Genomic DNA, 20,351 nt, shown 5'->3' with positions numbered 1-20,351 from the left:
GGCCAAGATGTGGAGGTGGCCTGGGTGTCTGTCGATGGAAGAATGGATAAAGAGGAGGTGGTACATGTATACAATGGAACATTGCTCGGCCATGGAAGGGAATGGGTTCTTGCCATCTGGGCAGCATGGATGGACCTGGAGGGTGTTGTGCTGAGCAGAGTAAGTCAGACAGAGAAAGACAGATGCAGTGTGATTTCACTTATATTGGAATCTAAAGAACAAAATAAACAAACAAAACAGAAACAAACTCATAGATACAGAGAACATTTGATGGTTGCCAGATGGGAGGGGGGTGGGGGATGGATGAAAAAGGGGAAGGGATTAAGACGTACAAACTGGTAGTTACACAGTAGTCATGGGGAGGTAGGGCATAGCATAAGGAATATAGTCAATGATACTGTAATAACTATGTATGGTGTCAGATGGGTACTAGGCTTATCGGGGGATCACTTTGTAAGGTATATAAATGTCTAACCACTGTGCTGAACACCTGAGCCTAATATAACATTGTGTGTCACCTGTAATTGAAAAATTAAAAGTTATTTAAAATAATAATAAAAGTGTTACTAAGGTGTATTTAAGAGCTTACTTTGCAGTTATGTTGAACAGACTAAATAAATCAGCACTGGCCCTTAGTCTGTTCAGGGAAAATGAACTGTGGCTAATCTAACAAATACTTGGTACGTCACAGCTGATGCGCGTTTTAGTGCATATTTAATTACAGGACACACCTGCGCACCATCACCTGCGACGGCCCGTGCTGGGGCAGGAGAGGCACCGTGCCCGCCACTCCATGGGAAGAACACTGCTTGGGGATCCCCAGGGCACCTAACAGGGCTCCAGGACAAAGCGTGGCTTTCTCTCTGGGTGCACCACGGGCCCTGGGACACCTGGGACGGGGGCACATGCAGCCTGGAAGCGGGGACTGAGCGCTGCCACACAGCTGGTCACGGCCCGGGACAGTTTTCCTTCCCGACAACCGAGGCCAGGGCAAGGCAGCGACCAGTCTCAGGGAGCTTCACTCCCTCAGCGCTCTGCCACCGCCACAAAGGTGCTACCGTCACCTCCCCCACGGCCCTGGGCCCAGCCCCGCTGCCTGCGTGCAAAATCATGTGTCCCCTAAGCCCATTAGTGACGGTGACAGGGCACCTTGCCCAGCCAGCACTGAAGTCTGCGGTGTCCTGCAAACGCACGCAAACTACTCATTTGTTATTTTTATTATTTATTGAGTCTCGTGTTTCCAACTCAATTCTTTTCTCCTTGACCTTGATATATTGGGCTAAAATGACAAGTGATAAAATGTGGAACACAAAATGAGCTCCAAATGAAAGAGAAATAAATCCTCGGGTCTAGTGATAGAAATTTCCAAAAGCTATTTGAATGTGTGCACTTAGAACGTCAGCTAATGGAGAGATGTTAGAGCAAGGTAGTAAACTGTAATGAGTTATCGCTTCACGCTCCTCAAAACAGTCCGCGTCACAGGGAGTCTGGCGAGACCAGCAGGCACTCGCGGGTCTCAGGTGCTCACAACACAGGCCACTCCCTCTGTCAGTGCAGATTCTGACACTCCCCACAGGCAGGTTTAACGAGACGACGTCAGCTGGGCTGACTGATGACCCGGCCGGATGTCACCCACTCCACAGCACAGACACTAGCCCAGGGTCCTCGCGGGGCCTGCTCCTGGCCTGCGCACACTTTCTCGTCCACTGCACACCAAGCGTAGGGGAGACTTCGGGCTCCGGGCTCCCAGGTGAGGGCCACTTCAGGTCCTGCATTCACCACCGGGCCGTGGAGCGGCAGAGGTCCACCTGGCCTCGAGCTGCTCACGGACTGGAAGAAAACAGACGGTGTGCTTTGTCATGGGATGGAATGACAGTCGCTTGGCTTTTGCATGTAGTTGCCCAGGAATCTCTTCCCAGGAAGGTATTCCATGCCATGGCCTGATAACCCCCACCCTCAAACTGAACCCTGGGGAACCTAAGGGGCTGGGCTAGCGCCTCCAGTCGCCAGCAGCACTCCGCCCACAGAGCCCTCCATGCCCAAGGGCCCAGGTGCCCAGTCGGGGCTTTCCTAATCTGCACTGAGCATCAGCCATCCTGCAAGGCACCCGTGGCACCTCCCGGCCAGGACCAGCCTGTTCCCCCAGGACCCTCTGATGGCCCTGGTCCTTCTGTGTGGGGATGCAAACGGGGACCCCCCCAAAGCAGCAGAGAAGCTCCCAAATGCTGAGCGTCTTGAGGAAAGGGGTCCAGAGTCTGACCTTCATGCAGAGGATCCTGCTGCCACAGGACCCAGGGGCAGCGGGGAAGCCTCGGGGTCCCCTTCCCCCACTGCGGTTTTGTCTGCGTCACTAGGAGGGCTAGTCGTGGGGCTCTTCCCAGAGCGTGACGTCTACTCTTACTAACCAGAAGGGGACATGCAGGCCCGCGGGCCCCTCGCAGCTCACGGGCAGTGGGCACAGGGAGGACAGACCAGAGTGGCTTGTGTCCAGGAGGCCAACTCGGCGAGCCAAGCCGGGACCTTCATCCTGAGCAAACACGGGTGCCGGACGCAAGGAACGGGGTCTGCGAGGTGACAGAGCACCCAGAGACAGGCCTTGCAACGGGTGGGCTCAGCGGCGGGTTGCGCCTGGGACGCCCTCCACGCCTGGTCCCGGGGCCTGGCTGAGAGGACGCCCTGAGAGCTGCAGCTTCTTCCGGGAAGGCGCCCAAAGTCCCGCCCTGTGCCCTGGCGAAGAGGACAAGGAGCCAGGCCCAGCGCAGGGGCGGTTGATCTCAGAGCCTCGGCCTCCTCCGCCAGGTGGAAGCGGAGGGGCTGCTACAGGACCTCAACAACCCAACACCCGCCTCCCCAAAAGGAAGCATGTCATCTTGGCTACCCCTGTCCAGTTTCCTCGGTGCTGGAAAATGGCTTCGTTCCCCTCGGAGCACTGGGAATGTCAATGAAAGGTGAACCAAATGCACTGTTTCCTAGAAAAAGGTGGGCTGGTGGTTCTGGCAAGCAGTGGTGTCCCAGGGCCATCGCTGGGGCTCCTGGCTCATGGGGACATTCTGCCCACGCCACGACCCCTGCCCGGCACTGCTCTGGCAATGCTGCAGGACCAAGGGACCCATGTGGACGATGGAGGAGGTGGCCAGCACCTGGCTGCAATCGCACGCATGACTGGACTGTCATGCGGGGTCTCTGGTCCCATTCCCACACTACAATGCAGGACATGGTGAGGCCAAAAAGGAACACCCACGGAGCCATGGATAGGGGAGTCACACTACTATATTCTTGCTGGTGGCTGGGTTGGAGACACAGGAAGCAGGAGCCACACGGTCTGCAATCCGGCGTCCACTTCTCTGCCAACCAACACCCTTGCCAGCGTAGCCACGGCAGTTATATTAGTGGCCAATGGCTAACCAGGAACAGCTCATGGCCACCTACTCCCCGAGCCAGCATCTTGCCACGTGAGGTCGAGCCTGGAAACTCGGAAACTGCTGTCCGCGACTCTGTCCCCACACAGCCAACTCATTTCTCTGTTTGTCAGACCTGATTGTAACACGAATACTGACAAACTGCTCGAAACTTCTCATCACAGACCTTTGGAGACTCACCAGTGACAGTTTCCTGACACCCTCTTCCCAGAGCTCCATGAAAACTGACCCTCCGTGAAAATGAGACGCCGAGGGACTGTTCCAACAGGGTCTCCTTCACAGGCGGGGACTGCGTTCCCCAGTGGCCACCCCAGCGGGAAGACCTAGTGCCCAGGAGACGCATGAGAAGTGGGCTTTTGGGGGTTTTCTCCTTTCAAAGGAGGGAAGGCAAGTCCCTCCGTTTCATCATCTCTGAAACAGTAAAAGTGAAAAGATGACCAACACAGAGATGGAAAGGAAGATGAGCAGATGGAGGGGGTGAGACAATCTAGGAAAACATAACCTGAGAGTCCTGATAAACTTTAACAACACTAATCTCATTCAAGATTTCCTCTTGTTGTTTTGCAACAAATTAGCAAAACAAATGAAGCAAAAGTCCAACAAAACGTCAGGTTACTTTGGACAGACTAGAGGCAACTGGCTCCCATCCCAGTCCCTTATCATGAGGCCCAAGAGCGCCACCGTGTGGCAAGTGTCTCTCATGACCTGTTTCCACTCACCCTTTGAGTTCCTGCTTTGACACGGTGTCTTATTTTCTTGAAGGCCTGGGCAATCCTCACCCCCTCCCAGCACACACACCCCCACCCCGCTGGGAGTGCCCCCGGTGGGGAGCAGGTGGTCAGCAGACAACCTCCGGGGAGCACCCTGCTTTCTGCTCGGGAATCCCACCCCATCCATCACTCCGTGAGTGTGGGGCGTCTCTCCACATTGGGTTTCAAGGGTGAAGGGGGCTCAGCGGTGAGTGGGGTTTTCTTACCCTTGGAACTGACAAAAATGCAAAAGCCGCCAGTCAGGGAGTCTGCCTTCTGAGTGTGTCATAGGGTGGGTTTACACGGCCCCCCAAAAGGATGTTTAGCCCCCCTCCTCACTCCCCAGAAGGATATAATGGAGATTGAGGGGATCACACTGCACCTTCCAAGCAGGTCTTAGGGAAACATGGCCCCCTACTGCCTTGAGGAGGACAGAGCCTGCCGCCTGTTTCTGCATGATTTGCTTCTCCCGGGACAGACGCAGCCTGATGACAGACGTCAGGCTGTCTCTCCCACAGGGCTGCTGCAGTGGCCACATGCAGGCTGATGGCAGGACCCACCCCAATCCTCCAGGTCTGTGCTCTGGGGCAGAGAGGACAGTCACCCCCAGCCTAAGGGGGCTTCTACCCTGGGACCAAGGTCGAGTTAGGGCTCTTTCATCCAGAGGCCCCACTATACTCACCAGGGAACCCCAACGTGGCATCAGGACTGACCACAGGCTGGGAGACAGCAGCAGAGGCCCGACCCCAGGCCCCGCGGTCACTTTCCACGGCCAGCAGCCTCGTCCATCCCGGCAGTGACAGGCCTCAGCACAAAGCCTTCAGCAGAGGCTCTGAGGGGGCCCCCCTTGGGACCTTGGTCAATGATGCTGCCCCCCCTGAGCTCCACGGTCAGTGATGGGGCCCAGGAAATGAAGGCTGGCTGGGGAAGCACGGCTCCCCTTCTGGCCCCCAGGAGTAGGGGTCCTGGGCCCCAGGGAGGCCAATTCTGGGCCGGGCTCCTACAATATGCCCCCACCATTAAATCTGGAAAATAACTTCTAAATCGATTTAAACGGGGGAACTTCTAACAGTAACTTAGCAAATGTTTACTAGAGGGGAACTTCCCCCAGCCTGATACAGAACACCAGCCAGGGTCCTCCGCTGGCATCGTACGCGACGGTGAGAACCTAGCAGCTGCCCTAAGGCAGGAACAAGGCAGCATGTGCCCCCTCATCACTCGCACTTAGCATCGTACTGAAGTCCCAGCTAACGCAACACGCCAAGGAAACAAACACTGAGTGTGAAGAAACAAAACGGTCTTTGTTCACAGGTGGTCATGATTATCTGTGGAGGGAATCTGAAAGACCTGACAAAAACCTCCTGGAAGTAATAAGCAATTACAGCGAAGTCACAGGATACAAGGGCAATACACAAAGGCGTTTGCTTTCCTGCACACAGCAATGAATAAATGGGTTTTCAGATTGAAAACACAATCCCATTTACCTTGGCACCCAAAAAATGAAAACGCTTATGTATAAATCTAACAAAATATATACAAGCGCTATATGAGGAACACTACAAAACTCTGAACGAAATCAGACATCTCAATAATTAGAGACAGTCCACGTCCGTGGAGAGGAAGACTCAATATTGTCAAGATGGCAGTTCTTCCCGATTACTTTATCTATAGAGTCAAGGCAACCCCAGTCAGAATCCCAGCTAGTTATTTTGTGGACATTAACAAACTGATTATAAGGTTTATAAGGAGAGACAAAAAACCCAGAATAGTATAGGGATCCACGATGGTGGAGTAGATAAACACTGGGTCTGCGTCCTTCTATGAATACATCAAAATTACAACTAAATTATAGAATAATCAACCTGGAGAAGCATCTGAAGCTGGCTGAACAGAAGTTTTATAACTAAAGATGTAAAGAAGCCACGTCAAGACTGGTAAGAGGGGTGGAGACACGAAACAGGCTGGCCCCATACCTGAGTGTAGTGGTTGAGACCGGGAGGGGTATCTCAGCTGTGGGGGTTCCCCCCAGAGGAGCGAGGGACCCAGCCCCCCATACCAGCCTCCCCAGACAGGAGTACTGACGCCAGGAAGAGGAGCCCCCACAACATCTGGCTGTGAAAAACAGTGGGGATTCTGACTATCTGGGTGAGACAAAATGTGGTAGGAAATCCAGACATCCTCTTAAAAAGGGATCACACACAGACTCACTCGCTCACAGGCACTCACCTTGAGCTCCAGCAGAGGGATGGTGACTTGGGGTGCATTGGAGGCCTCCAGGAGGGCTGGCATAGGTGTGTGGTCTCAAGTGGAGGCCTGAAAGGCAGTTGCCATTTTCCCTAGGAAGGGGATGGCAGGCGGGCACCATCTTTCCTGTGTTAAGCCCGCTCCCTATGCTTACGGCCAAATCTGAATCTGATTGGTCTGGTGAGCTCCACCCTGCTGACTCACTAGGACCCCACCCCACCCAACCCCCCCAATGCCTGAGGCATTTTCTCTGCAAGCAGCCAGCCCAGCCAACATGCATTCTTTTCTGGAAAACTATTGGAGTCCTCGATGGGCTCAGAGACTTTTGCTGAGTAGCTCCAGGCTCAGCACTGGCACCAAACCAGAGTCTACATTACCTGGTGACCATAGTTCTTACCACTGTAGTGACTACAAAACCAACATACTTGGAGGCTGGCTTCAGACCACAGCAGAGCACCACCTAATTAGCCCCACAAGTGGCACACACAAAGGGCGTTTTCAACAGGCATGAAAGCCCACTAGGGTGAGTCCTGCTCCATGGGGTAAGCCCCGGGCACTGCAGCCCATAAGCTGTGGATGTGGCCAAACCCCACAGCCAATCAGCCAGAGGGTCAATCCTACCCACTGATGTACCAATAGCAATCAAGGCTCAACTATAACAGGAGGGCACACACAACCCACACAAGGGACACTCCAGAAGCACCTGGTGCAAGTGAACAGGGAAATTGTGCCAGGGCCCCACAGGGCACCTACTATATAAGGCCACCCGGCCAAGACCAGGAGACATAGCCGATCTACCTAATACATAGAAACAAACACAGTAAAGGATCAGCGATGTAGTCGATTATATGGCAATAACTATATATAGTGCCAGGTGGGTACTAGTCAGGGGGATTATATTTATCCCCCTGTATAATCTTAAATTACACAAATGTCTAACCACTATGCTGTATACCTGAAATTAATATAAAATAATGTTGAATGTTAGCTGTAATTGAAAAATCAAACGGTGGGGGGCTGAGGTGAAGGGGCATAAGACGTCCAAACACAAGACTGACTGAGAACAAAGTGGGAGGGCTGATACACCCACTTCCAGACTTCCTATACAGCTACAGTAATCAAGAGAGGGTGGTGTTGCCGAAAGAATAGTCAAATAGGTCTACAGAACAGAACAGAGAGCCCAGAAATGGACCCTGGTGAACGGAGCTGGCTGCCCTTTGACACAGGAGCAAAGGCAGCTCAACGAGGAAAGGATAGTCTCTTCCCCAAATGCTGTCAGAACAAGTGGACATCCCCATGCAGAAAAGTGCGTCTAGACAGATCTCACAGCCTTCACAGAATGAACTCAAAATGCACCACATTATCAAGTGCACACTATAAAACTCCTGCAAGATAACAAAGGAGAAAGTCTAGATGACCTTGGCTTTGCAGCTGGATCTAGATACAGCACCAAAAGCACAACATGAAAGAAAAGTGTGTGATTTGGACTTTTCTGGAATTTAAAAACTTCTGCTCTGTGGGGAAAACAAAAAACAACAAACGAAACTAAGAGAATAAAAAGACAAGGCACAGATTGGGAGAAAATATCTGCAAAAGACACATTTGGTAAAGGACAGGTATCCAAAATATATTAAGAAGCCCAGAGAAATTATATCATTTGGTGCATTAGTTTCCTGGGGCTGCCCTAACAAGTTACCACAAACTTGGGGCTTAAAACAATGGACGTTTCCTCTCTCACAGTTCTGGAGGCCACTGACACAGTGTGAAGGTGTCAGCAGGGCACGCGCCCTCCAGAGGCTGGAGGGGACCACCCTTGTGTCGTCAGCTTCAGCGGCTGCTGGTGCTCCTGGCTCCTGGCATCACTCGGTCTCCACCTCCATCTTCACACGTCTTCCCCCCTCTGTGTCCATCTCCTGCTGCCTCTAAGGACACCTGTGATGGCATTCAAGGCCCACTCGGGTAATGCGGGATGATCTCATTCAAGATCTTTAATTTAATCACATCTGCAAAGACTCTCAGTCCAAACAGGTCACATTCCCAGGTGCCAGGACTTAGGACCTGGACACACCTCTGGGAGTGTTATCGGTTTACCACAGTAGGCACAACAAAGGATTCGCTCTGAGGAGAAAGTGACAGATGCGGACACAGGTGGCCAAGGAGACTGCAGCCACCAGGGAGCTGAGAGTTTGGGTGGAGTTTGGAAAGGAGGCGCTGTGCTTCCTGGGGAGACAAAGACTCCCGGGGCGCTGGCTGGCAGTGTGCATGCAGTTCCTCCTTGGCGCTCCCCCAGAGGCTGAGTGAAGGTTCTAAATTGGTTTTCACTCCTTCTGGATGTCAGCCCGTTTCTTTGCTACGTTTCTTCTAAATGCAGTGCAGAACCTGGACAGATGTCTTGAGGAAGAGGATTATTTAGAAAACTTCCATCTAAAGAGTCACGAGAAGTGAGGAGGATGCAGCTGCTCCCTGGTGTGCAGGGAGGGCCAGGGCACCAGAGCCTCCTGGCAGAGCAGGGAGGAGCTGATGGGCTCACAGGCCAAAGCTCAGAAGGCGAGGATGGCTGGTCCCGATTCTGACCCAGGGTGCTGACCGGCCCCGGGTGCATGGGGCATGTGTCCGTCCACCTACGAGATTTCACACCCCTCGCAGAAGTGACCATCCCCTCCCTTGACCCACCCCGCACCTGTCCGAGCAGTGCCCTTCTGCTTCCCCCAACTCGGCCAGCAGAGGGCAGCAGGCTGCCGAGGAAAGGGGCCAGCCACCGTCCACCGTCGTTGTGCCCATTGTGACAGGGAAGGGCGGGGAACATGATTCCCGGCTCTAAAGTTCCCAAATGGAAACAGATCACATTTAGATGAGTGACAGTTTTCAGAGCTTCGCTTATCTTTCCTTGTAGCCGGCAGGGCTGCCACGGGGTTCCACCCACCCAGGATGAAAAAGGGGGGAGGGATTGAGGAACTTGGGACCTGGCCCGTGCCCCTCGGAGGGACGTGTGACACCAGCACCGGCTCAGGGATGAGCAGTCAGTCACCAGACTCCCAAAATGGGGGTCGTCTGAGGTATGCATTCACCCAATGGCACACCCATTTTAGAGAAATTCCCTGGAGCCTGTAGCGGTGTCTGCACCCCAAGTTTACAACCACACACCAGGACTTGTTTTCTAGCTCAGAAGCAAAGCGTCTGTGAACTGGACCCGGTCCGCCTTGGTCAGGTGGGAGGGCACAATCTTGCATTTGGTATTTTCAGTTGATTCTAGAACTCCGACTGTTTGAATGTGTCACCCTGAGACCCACTGCAGGCCCCTTAAATGTACAGCTCACGTTGTGGGTGAGAACCCTTGTGATGGTGTGTCTGCCCGGACTGTCGCCCCAGGAAGAAAGCAAGCGCTGATAGGACAGGGCCATGAATTCGGTTTGCCACCAGAAGGCAGATGCGCTGACCCACAAGACAAAAGACAAATCGCCTTCCCCGGCAGGGGCGGGGACCGGGGCGGGGCGGCCGGGGCGGGGGCGGCTCTCTCCTCTGCGTCTGTCACCAGATCAGTCACACTGCCAGTCTCCCACTGGAGATGAGGGCGCACTGTCAAGGAGCCTTTGAAGTACAAAGATCTTTCCTCAACAGAGAGAATTTCTGAGTTACTGAGATAAATGAGGGGATATCTGACATTTATTGCACACAATTTAAATCCACATTGGCTTCCAGTAAGGGAACATTACAGGAGTCTGCACGGCAAGCCTTGCACTCGGATCCTTCTGCGGATGTGCGGTCCTAAACTACTGCACATCTGCCTTAATTGTTGTAATTTATAGAACAAAACCATACTGTAAATATCATGAAGCTAGTATTCTTTATTTTTGAGATGAAGTTATCCCCATCTGTGAATTATTTCTCTAAAGAAAAAAAAAAACACTTAAAATGAGCAAGTGTTTTCCTCACTTTTAAACACCTGATTAAAACATGGAAACTACCAAATCTCTGACAATGTTCCAAACTGCAGAGGAAAGCACAGGTGCGGGCAGCACGGCATTCAGGAAGAAAGGTTTTCCCCAGAGGCATGTGCAGATTTCTTGCCACCCGGGCCGTAAGGGACGCAGAGATGTGGCTTTGGCCACCTGCAGGCCCACAACTGCGCTCTCCTGCTCCGAATGCAAAGGTCAGAGAAGCCCCGGTATTTCTGTGCAGGATCACAAGAGGGAAGTCTGAGCCCAGGGGGTTTTGCCAGACCTGGCCCTGTTTGGATGAAATGTGACATGCTCTGATTTTCTGAATCATGCTGGGGGACCGACTGGAGAGCCTCCCATACAGTGTTAGAAGGATCACGGTCACTGGACCCACGACCACGGCTGCTAGGACATCTTCAGGCTCCAGGCAGCTGCTGCTGTGCAAGCTGGGTTGGGCTCACAGCCACAGCTCCACACACACCCCCTCCTGTCCCCACACCCAGCGGACCGCACTGAGCTGAGCCCAGAGCTAAAATTGGAGGAGAGTAGGTATAAGAGGAGAGGGGAAGAAGGGTCCTGAGGAATGAGAAAGAAAGAGCCAGAAACTGCGCCATCATTGCCCAAAGGCGTTTGCCAAAGAGACACTGAAAACTGTCAGTGAAGAGCAGAGGGAGGCAGCTGCCCGCCACGCCCACCAGTGGGGAAGCTGACAGATAGAAGCGTGGTATGATCCCTTGGGGCCACACAGAAGCTTTGACATCGCAAAGTACTCCACCATAGATAAATCTGTAACACTGAAATGTATTCATTTTTCCTTCAACAGGACGTTACAAAAACACAAAGGACGATATAATCTATTGGAATCACGCGAGCTGTGATGAGTAAAATGACAGTTCAGTCCCAGAGGGACATGAAAGGCTCCCACTGCTCTCCCTGTGGTCACCACACCCACTAACCAAGCTGGGAAACAAGGCCACGTCGGGCAGCCCACCGGAAACCCTCAGCTGGGCAGGGGCCCCTCCCATCCTCCACGTGTAGGGCTCACCCCGCGGGCTTGTAGAAAACATGCTTCATCCTCTCAGTCTGGACAGGAAGTTCAGGGTTTATCAAACATGTGACACTCGCAAAACACCATCGGCACGCGGGGTTGGTAATAGTCTCGAAATTCCTGTTTTTCCAGAACACTCTTCTGGGCCTTTAATCTGTGTTCTTGACACTTACTTGATAAAACACAGGGCACAGTGGTCATGTTCAACCCACCCTCCTGGCTCAGTGGGGGATCCACTGGGAAAGTGCCTCCCAACACAGGAGCTAATGCCCACGGCGTTGGGGGAAGATCAGCATGGACCCCGCAGCCAGGCTGTGCAGTCGAGGGTCAGCCCGTGTGCCCGGCATGGCCACCACTGGAGTTTCCAGAAGGAACAGCCCTGCTTGCACCTTGATTTCACCCTGTAAGACTGATTTTGGACTGATCTCCTGAGTTTAAGAGGATACATGATACATTTGTGTTGTTTTAAGCCACAAAGGCTGGTTCAATATTTGAAAATTGATCAATGCAATCCATCACATCCACAGGCTCAAGAATCACATGATCACATCCACAGGTGCAGAAAAGCATCTGTTACTGGTTTGCTGTGAGCTTTTGTGAATACGTGCTAGATTCTGTCAGACGCTTGGCCCGCAGGACTGGGAAGACCAGGCAGCCTCCTAGCATTGTGTCTGTGCCGAAATGCACTGGAAAGGACAGTCCCTGCTCCATCAGGAGTCCAGCACCTAATGGGAATACGGCACCTGATATCGCAGTGATAACGGGGTATATGTTGGGGGAGGGAGAGGGCACATTCTCATGGACAAGTGAGCGCTGTGAGCATGGCGAGAACTGCTCTGGGGGGAATCCGTTTCCTTGCCTCTTTCAGCTTCTAGGGCTGCCACATGAGGTCACATGACCATTGGTTTGGGGGATTAGGACACAGACATCCTCAGGGGCCATCATTCAGCTGACCACGGGTGCCGCAGTGTCCCTACCCGTGGGCTGCCTGTGGGATCATTCACGACCCCTCCTGACAGCCCCTCCACTCTAGCTGGGCTGTCGTGGGCCCTTCCTTTCCCAGCCCAGACAGAGACACGTGGACGGAGGGTGGCCTCCCACCTTTTTCTTAACACCTGCACCTCGGCTTTCTATCTTGAACTGGACAGAGTTTGAGATTTTGTTCCCTGGTTCTATGCAAAGAGTGCCCCTTGGGGAAAAGGAGGTCCCCCACCCAGTGGGAGAGGCTCGAGGGAGAAGGAAAGGAGGCATGAAGCTTCGCCCCTCAAACCTGATACCATCTGTCTATGTGTGAAAAGACCTCAGGCGCTTACCGGCCCCTGCCTTCAGGCGGTGGTATCAGGGGCCACGTGGTTGGGGATTCTGGATTTCTTGTTCTTGATACAAAGGGAATGCCAAAGTTCTGAGGAGTGGGGTTCCTCCTTGTGAGTGGGGCTCTGACGGAGGCTTAGAAGCCAGAGGGTGCAAGAGCTTGGTGAGCCACTGGGGGGCTGCAGGGAAGGGAAGGTCACAGGAGGGCGGAGGGCGTGATAGAGCACAGGGCTGAGAAGACTGGAATCCTTGAAAGCGGGAGCTAAGGGGAAGGAAGGACTAAGAAATCGGCATGAAGCAAGTCTCAGCCAGCTGCTAAACGTCCAGAAGGGACAAGTCTCTGGGCAGGGAAATCAGGAACGATTTCTCCAGCATTGCTCAGGTCCCTCCTTGAGTGGGCACCGCAGGAAAACTGAATCAGCCAGCAGCAGCTGGAGGCCTGGCACAGGCGTCCTCCCACCCCACGCAGACCAGTCCTGGGAGGGGCACGAGCGGTTCAGCTCACGGGCCATGGATGACGGTGTATTTCTGGCAAGGCAGGTATAGTTCAGGCAGAGCAAGTGCTGGGGTTCTCCCCACGGCTTAGCCATGCCAGGGAGGACGCGGGGGTGTCCTTGCCCGTTGTTTCCTAATACCTGGGCCTTGAGGTTACAACTGAGCTTAAATGGGCTGTAAGTCTGCGTGACTGCGAAGCCTTGGGCGAGTTATTCTCAGCCTCAGTTTCCTCGCCTAAAATGGGATGTCAGCGTGAAGGTGTAGGGCTCCGTGAGCATTAACCAGGATCATGGAGCATGCTTGGGGAGTCCAGACTCTTGGAGAGCACGCGTGACACTGAGAGCACAGATGTCCCCTCGAGCTGTGCCCGCCAGTCCTCAGGAGGTGCCCCTCTGCCTAAATACAGGCGCAGCTGGCACTCAGCTGTTCGTACACGGCTGCCACATCGCCATGTCACTGTGAATCAGAGTGATTTAAGTGCCTAGACTCACACACAGCAAAGAACAGCTGGACGAATGAGTGGACACGAGTCTGTTTATTTCACACCAGACACACTGTATCCATTTTCTTTTGCTGCCCTCAACATTACCACAGCTAATGGCTCGGGACCACACACATCTGTCATCTCACAGCCCTGGAGGTCGGAGGTGGGCTCCGCTGGCTCTGTCCAGGCTGAAAATGGCACCTCTCGGTGGGCTGTGCACCTGTCTGGAGGCTCCCGGAACCAGTCTACTTCCAAGCCCTTCCAGGCTGGTGCCTGAATTCAGTTCCTTGCAGTTCGCTCAGGACTGAGGCCCCATTTTCTTGCTGGCTCAGCCAAGGACAGTCTTTGCTGCCAAAGGCTGCCGCATCCCTTCTCATGCTTTCCGTGTGGTCTGTCCGGCAACAGCAGGCTAAGCCCCCCACACACTCTGCATCTCTCTAGTCCAGCTGGAGAAAGTGCTAGGCTTTTCTGAAAGCTCATGAGATTAGGCTGGGCACACAGATAATCCCGGCTAATCTCCCCACAGTTAAAGTCTGTCATCTTAATTACATCAGCCAAGTCCCTTTTGTCAAGTCATGTCATGTAACGTAGTCCTTTCTTTTTTCCTTCCTTCCTTCCCTTTCTTCATCATCTGAAGAAAAATTCAAGGAGCCAACCCTTCTTGGCAGGAACAAAGAGAAAAAATGGAATGAAGTTCAATGCCTTGTTGAACTCCAGCAGTAAGGCGGCAGCAGGTTATGAAAAGCTTCATTCACAATCACCAGAACTCGGAAGGAATCCAGACGTCCTTCAGTAGGTGAGGCATAAACAAACTGTGCTGCATCCAGATGTTGGGGAGGAAAAATTATCCTGTACCCTCAAGGTTCTTCTGGCTGGACGAATGATCAAATCAACACGAGACAGATTAGCAGAGAGAAACAAACTAACGTTTAATAACATGTCTGCCTCCTGTACACATGGGAGAGACCCAGGAACACTGAGTAAGTCACCAAAATGGCAGAAACCATCACCTTAAATACCACCTTCGGCTACAGACAGAAGATGCTGGGGTGGAGAGTCAGCTATGGCAGGCTGTCAGGAAAAGCACAAGAAACAAGAGTCAGGCTGTCGTGCAGACTTGCGTCCCCGCCTTCTCCATCGATGGTGAAGGCAGGCTGGGCACAGTGATGGAGATGCCGGACAGATGGACACTGCCCTCACAAATGAATGCCCTTCAGCAGAACTTCTTGCTTCTCAAAGCTTCTCCCACGTCTGCTGTTTCTTAAAACTAACCAGCCTCAAATAATCAACATCCCAAAGTGGCAAATTTTGGGGTGGCCAACTCTGCTCACCTTCACAGACAATGGAATATTATTCAGTGATAAAAAGAAATTATTTATGAAGACATGGAAAGATACAGAGGAATCTTAAATGCCCATGACCAAATGAAAAAAAGCCAACTATAAGACATTCTGGAAAAGGTAAAACCATGGAAATAATAAGATGGGTGGTTGCCAGGGTTGGGGAGAGGCAGGGATGACGTGGCACAGCACAAAGTCCTTTTAAGCCGTGAAAATACTGTGTGACACTATCATGATGGATACGTGTCAGTGTACATTTGTGCAAACCCATAGAATGTGCACCACCAGGAGTGAACCTCAACATAAACTATGGACTTTGGGTAATTATGGCATGTCCATGTGGGTTCATCCCTGGTAAAATATGTACCATTCTGATGAGTGATGTTGATAAGGGAGGAGGCTTTGCAGGGCTGTGTGGGAAATCTCTGTACCTTCTTCTCAATTTTATTGTAAATCTAAAGCTGCTCTAAAAAATAATAATAATAAATCTTAAATTTACAAAAAAAAAAAAATTGTCCAAGACACAATTGCAGCCACTGCACTCTATGACACAGCTGTGTGTGCAGCACCTGGCGTCGCACGATGAGGATGAATGGCCCAATGAATGGCCCGTGGGACACACACTGGGGCTTCCTGTGGCTGCTCCCTTGGGTCGGCCAGGCCAAGGCGAGTAACCCATAGGAAGGCGGACCAGGATTCCCCTCATATGAACAACTTCCTAAAATCTGGTGTGTTTAGTTCGAGTGGAAGATGGCACTCCTTATCAAGAGGGTACATCTGTGATAACTCAGAGCTAGCTACTAAATCTGAACTTGGAAACAATCCACATTTAGTATTTTAAATGGTATTTAGTTACCAAAATCTAAATAAATCAAAGAAAAAAATTTTTTTAAGTTATTCAGGGAAGAACAACAGCGTATGTTTTAAGATACAAAGGAAGGCAGCTCACTGTCTTCAGGCATATATTACCATGTTTCTCCCAAAATAACACCTATCCGGACCATTAGTTCTAATGCGTCTTTTGGAGCAAAAATTAATATAAGACCCGGTCTTATTTTAATATAAGACCCGGGCTTATGTAATATAGTATAATATAATGTATATAATCTTATATAAGACCTGGTCTTATATTAATTTTTGCTCCAAAAGACGCATTAAAGCTGATTGTCCGGCTAGGTCTTATTTTCAGGGAAACACGGTACTTTTGTGCTACTTTTGTTTTTAAATTTTAATTTAATCGTAGCTAATTAACCAAAGAATACAGTCTAAACTAAAACTAATTATCTTCAAAAGACTTATCTTAAACACACATGAAAGCCATTGCATATAAGAGAGTCTGACTCACGTTTTCAACAGCTCAGGAGCAGACCGGCTAAATCAACAAGAAAAAAAAAAGATTACGGCCCATTTCTCTGCTCGTCCTCACAACAAAGGGTTGCCGTGACTCACTGCCTCTAACTGTCCTGTCACTTTCTCTAAAACGCTCTCAGCGCAGGTTTGCACCGTCCACTCCGGGACTGCTCTCCTCCGGGTCAGAAATGGCACCCCGCTCGCGACAACCAGTGGGCCCTCTCGGCGCTCCGCACGCAGCGGTTAAGAGCGGACCACCCCCTCCCGGCTTCACGGGCTCCACCCGCTCCCGCGTCTCCAGGCGCCCACCTCACAGGTGGCTCCTCTTCAGCCTCCTGCGGGGCTCCGCCCCTGGACCTCGTCCCCATCTGCCCGCCCTCCCTCCTCGCTCACCTGGTCTCTCCTGGCTGCCATCCAAGTCGAACACAGACTTCCCGGAGCTCACACTGGGACCGAAGAGAGAGCTTTGCAGCCCCGCCAGGTGCGAGGACGCGCTCCGACGCGCTCGGACGCGGCGCGCTCCAGGTGCGGCCCCTCAGAGCGTGCTCTCCATTGGCTGCTCCGTCGAAGGACCGCGCTCCTATTGGCCGCGCTCCACTAGCTGCGGGCGGGGCCGCCTCGAGCCCTCCCATGACCCCCGAGGTGGACGGGCGAATAGCGGTGGTCCTGCCGCTGGTCTTCAGAGGCGCGCCAGCCCCGGGCCCACAGCCGCCCGCTGGCCGCGACGTACCCTGGCCACCCCGCCGCGCCACGTTCCGGGCCTGGGACAAAGCCCGGGGCGGCCCGCGCAGACGCACTGGCGCCTCCCGGCAGCCCCCGGCAGACCCCGCGGCCGCGCGCCCCACCCAGCCCAGCGCAGGGGAGCTCCCCGCCCGGAGGCGGAGGGGAATGACGTCATTGAGCAGGGCGACGGGCATTGGGCGCCATTTTGAAAAGGGGAAAAAAAATCCCTCCCCGGCGCTGGCGGCGGCAGCCGGGTTAAGGTGCTCGCGCGGCAGCTGCGCGGCGGCAGCCTCCTTCGTCCGCCGCCGACTCGGCGCCCGCCAGCCTGCGGCCGGCCATGGCAGGTGGGGTCCGCGCGGGGCGGGGCGGGGGCGGAGGAGGGGGACGGGCGGGTCCGCGCGGCCTGACGCGCCGGGTGTGTCCACAGGAGCCGGAGGCGGCGGCTGCCCCGCGGGCGCCAATGACTTGCAGTGGTGCTTCTCGCAGGTCAAGGGGGCCATCGACGAGGACGTGGCCGAAGGTAAGGCCGCGCGCGTCCGCGCCCCCTGCCCGCACCCGCCCGCGGCCCTCGGGGACCCTGGTCTCGTGGCCGCTCCGGGGAACTGCCCGGGTCCGGGTCCGAGACCGCGGGCCTGCCCAGCGCGGGCTCTGTCTGGAAGGAGCCCAAGGTCACAGAGCCTGCTGGGAGCTGGGGTTTTCGGACGGGGTGCTGGGTTCTGGGTCTTTTCCGCTGCAGGTGGCTGCCTCCTGCGTGTGGCAGAACTGTGGAAATCGCTGCAGAAACGGGCCTCGAGAAACAAAATCGGGATAACTGCAGCGGGGAGGCCTCAGGTCCCCACCCAGGCGCTCTAGTCACCTGTGGGTCTTGGGCAAGCTGATTGGCCTCGGTTCCCTCGACTTGAAAAAGAGGATTGGGATTTTATTATCAATTCTTTCAAGTTCCTCCTGCAGGTTTTACTCTTGAACCTTACGCTGTTACTTGAAGTCGGTTGTTCTTTCCTTAATCGTGCCCCTAAACGAGCCAAGGTACACGGGATTTAGGGTGGTGGGCAGGAAGCTGCCTGTCCTAAAGTAAAGCAGCGCACTTCTTTCCCGCACACACGGTCGCGGGTAGCCCTGATTCTTAGAAACCCAGAAGTTTACTTCCGGCCACATCGTGACTTCTCGTTGCTCAACCATCTTCCCGAACATTGTGAACCCGTAACCTTCTTATAAAATTCATTGTCTTTACACCAAATGCACCTTTTTTGCCCCCAAGTAACGGACAGCCTCGGGTCCCTCTGTGTCGTGTCCCCTTTCCTCCTCCTTGGCCCCTCCCATGACCTTCTGCATCCTTGCCCTTCACCGCTCACGCTCACCCGCAGTGTGACTTCTGGAGATTCTTGGCCCCGAGGACAGCGCCCCATTAGTAAAGCAAGTAAACTGGGCGCTCCAAGAAATTTGTGACGACGCATGTTTGAGAGTGAAACTAGGTGATTTTATATACTCTGAGTAATTTGATCCTGCTCCTTCTATAGTTATTTATGTAGTTATTTATATTTTCATTTTATATATGCCAAGTGAATGACAGTTCAGTTTACACAAAATTTCTATCAAGAGTAGCAAAACCTGTTTGTTTAGGGGTAGAGAGGGGAGAGGGCTTGAGGTCTACCTTAATTTCTGGTTTCTTTCCCTTTTTTTTAAAGAAGTTACAAGCCGAATAAATTAAAATTTAAATGCAACTAAAATGACATATTTTAAGTGGGGTGTTGCACTTTGAAAATAGGCTGTCCTTTAAAAAATCTTGACAACTGTTTTGTCCTCTGAATTAAAACTGATAGGAATTTTTTTTGCAGTTTTAGTAGAATTTTGAATACATCTAAAAGCTTGGTATTTCAGGTTATCTTTTTGTGAGATTTGTTTTGTGGTGACAGCCCCCATGTTTTTGATTGTTGTGTGTACTCAGAGGCTTGTGTCTTAATCCATGTATGATCTGGCCTCTGTAATCCATCAGAGTAACACATTTATAACTCTTCATCCTTTGTCATGTTGTTCTGTCAAATTGTGTTCGTTTGAATCGCGTTGTTCCAATAGAAGTCGATGATAAAGGAAAACGTCATTGTTAGCAGCTAGTGATTGTTACGCAACGAGAGTGAAGATGGTCAAGAAGCTGGTTGTGCCCAGACACCCTGATGAAGAAATGTTGGGAAGCGATGACAGGAGATGGGTAATTTCAGGGAAGTTTGGACCGGAAGTTTATTTGCTAAGATTGGAGGCTTGTCAGGCATTGTGTTCTTGAAGGTTTTGTTCTGGTCTGAGCTCTACATGAGGAGTCCCACCGTAAGCTTGGACCGTGTGCTTACCCTGCCTTGGGTGATCAGAAAGTGCTGAGATGATCAGCTGGGGTCCTCCAGTGACGTAAGGACAGCACCTAGTGAGTCTCAGGAGGTGTGGGCTCCCCTGACTTTGAAGGATGAGGAGAGGGCACAATGGAGGGAGGTTTTTGATTTCCTTTGGTTTTTAAAGCTAATCATGTTGGGACACTTGAATCCCAACTCCTGAAGAAAGTGTTGTATTGTGTAAACTTTGATGCCCGTTTCTCTTCTTCTTAAGAACAGGGTTTTGCTCGTGGGTCAGACCAGCCATGGTACCATCAGGGCTTTCCCATCTCCCTGCGAGTAGGTGCAGAGCTGGGCTCAGAAGGAAATGAGTGATTGTCCTGATGACACGATGCATGAGTAACAGTCACTGCTCACATGCCTCACTCTCCTTCCCATACAGCAAGCTGGCTATGGCCATAGGTGGCCCCGAAGGTGCATTAGGTGAGCTTTTTTGCCTAGGGGAGCGAGTGAGAATCGTAACACCCAGGGACGCTTCCAGTGGAAGTGAGAAGTTGTTTGGTAGGTGGTGCCTCCAAAAACCTGTGCTCTGAACGGTGATCACTTTTTGGAAGTTGTTAAATGTGCAGATTTTTCACGTGTGATGTCACCATTACCCAGCCCGCTCCCTTTCCTTGGGCAGTGCCCTGGGTGAATGTTGTTAGCAGACGCCACACGATACTATAACCCTCGCTTGTCTGTCTTCAACAGTGTGAGCACCTCAGGCTTGAAGGCGGGTCCCTCAACCCCCCGCCCCTTGTGGAGGTCCCAGCCCAGAGGTGGTGACAGCTCACAGTGTTGAGTGTTATGTTCCAGAGCTGCTCCCAGCTACCTTGTCTGTCGGTCCCATCCTCACACAACCTCAGGAGGGAGGAATGGTGTATTGTTCTTCC

At 52.5% G+C, this 20,351-nt stretch overlaps 2 protein-coding genes across 4 annotated transcripts in view; one reads left to right on the top strand and one right to left on the bottom strand.

Annotated features, from left to right (window-relative positions):
* Nucleotides 1–1,113: 1,113 nt before the first annotated feature.
* LOC117036287 (transcription initiation factor TFIID subunit 4) lies at nucleotides 1,114–19,879 on the bottom strand. The gene is made up of 3 exons (XM_033131074.1): nucleotides 19,837–19,879; nucleotides 16,772–17,753; nucleotides 1,114–1,830 (listed from the first exon to the last, which is right to left on the bottom strand). Exons 1-3 carry the CDS (start codon nucleotides 19,877–19,879, stop codon nucleotides 1,824–1,826), a joined length of 1,032 nt encoding a protein of 343 aa, XP_032986965.1. The 3' UTR covers nucleotides 1,114–1,823.
* Nucleotides 17,314–20,351, top strand: part of PPP2R2D (protein phosphatase 2 regulatory subunit Bdelta) — a 41,252-nt gene continuing 38,214 nt past the window's right edge. For all 3 annotated transcript variants that reach the window (XM_033129863.1, XM_033129864.1, XM_033129862.1), the window contains exons 1-2: nucleotides 17,314–17,445; nucleotides 17,529–17,621. In XM_033129863.1, the coding sequence (XP_032985754.1) occupies nucleotides 17,562–17,621 (60 nt within the window). In that variant the 5' untranslated portion in view covers nucleotides 17,314–17,445; nucleotides 17,529–17,561. The remainder of the gene's footprint in view (nucleotides 17,446–17,528; nucleotides 17,622–20,351) is intronic.

This window comes from Rhinolophus ferrumequinum, chromosome 16 (assembly GCF_004115265.2).
Source record: "Rhinolophus ferrumequinum isolate MPI-CBG mRhiFer1 chromosome 16, mRhiFer1_v1.p, whole genome shotgun sequence".
Lineage (NCBI taxonomy): Eukaryota > Metazoa > Chordata > Mammalia > Chiroptera > Rhinolophidae > Rhinolophus > Rhinolophus ferrumequinum.
The sequence above is the reverse complement of the archived record's forward strand: the minus strand, read 5'-3'. Positions and strand labels throughout refer to the sequence as shown.

Bases quoted from the DNA above. Each gene is read 5' to 3' on its own strand.
- LOC117036287 (XM_033131074.1), bottom strand. From the start codon at position 19,879: ATGGCCATAGCCAGCTTGCTGTATGGGAAGGAGAGTGAGGCAT. The intron at 17,754-19,836 runs GTGAGCAGTGAC...GGCTCCTTCCAG, and splicing joins TGGGAAGGAGAGTGAGGCAT to ACAGAGCCCGCGCTGGGCAG.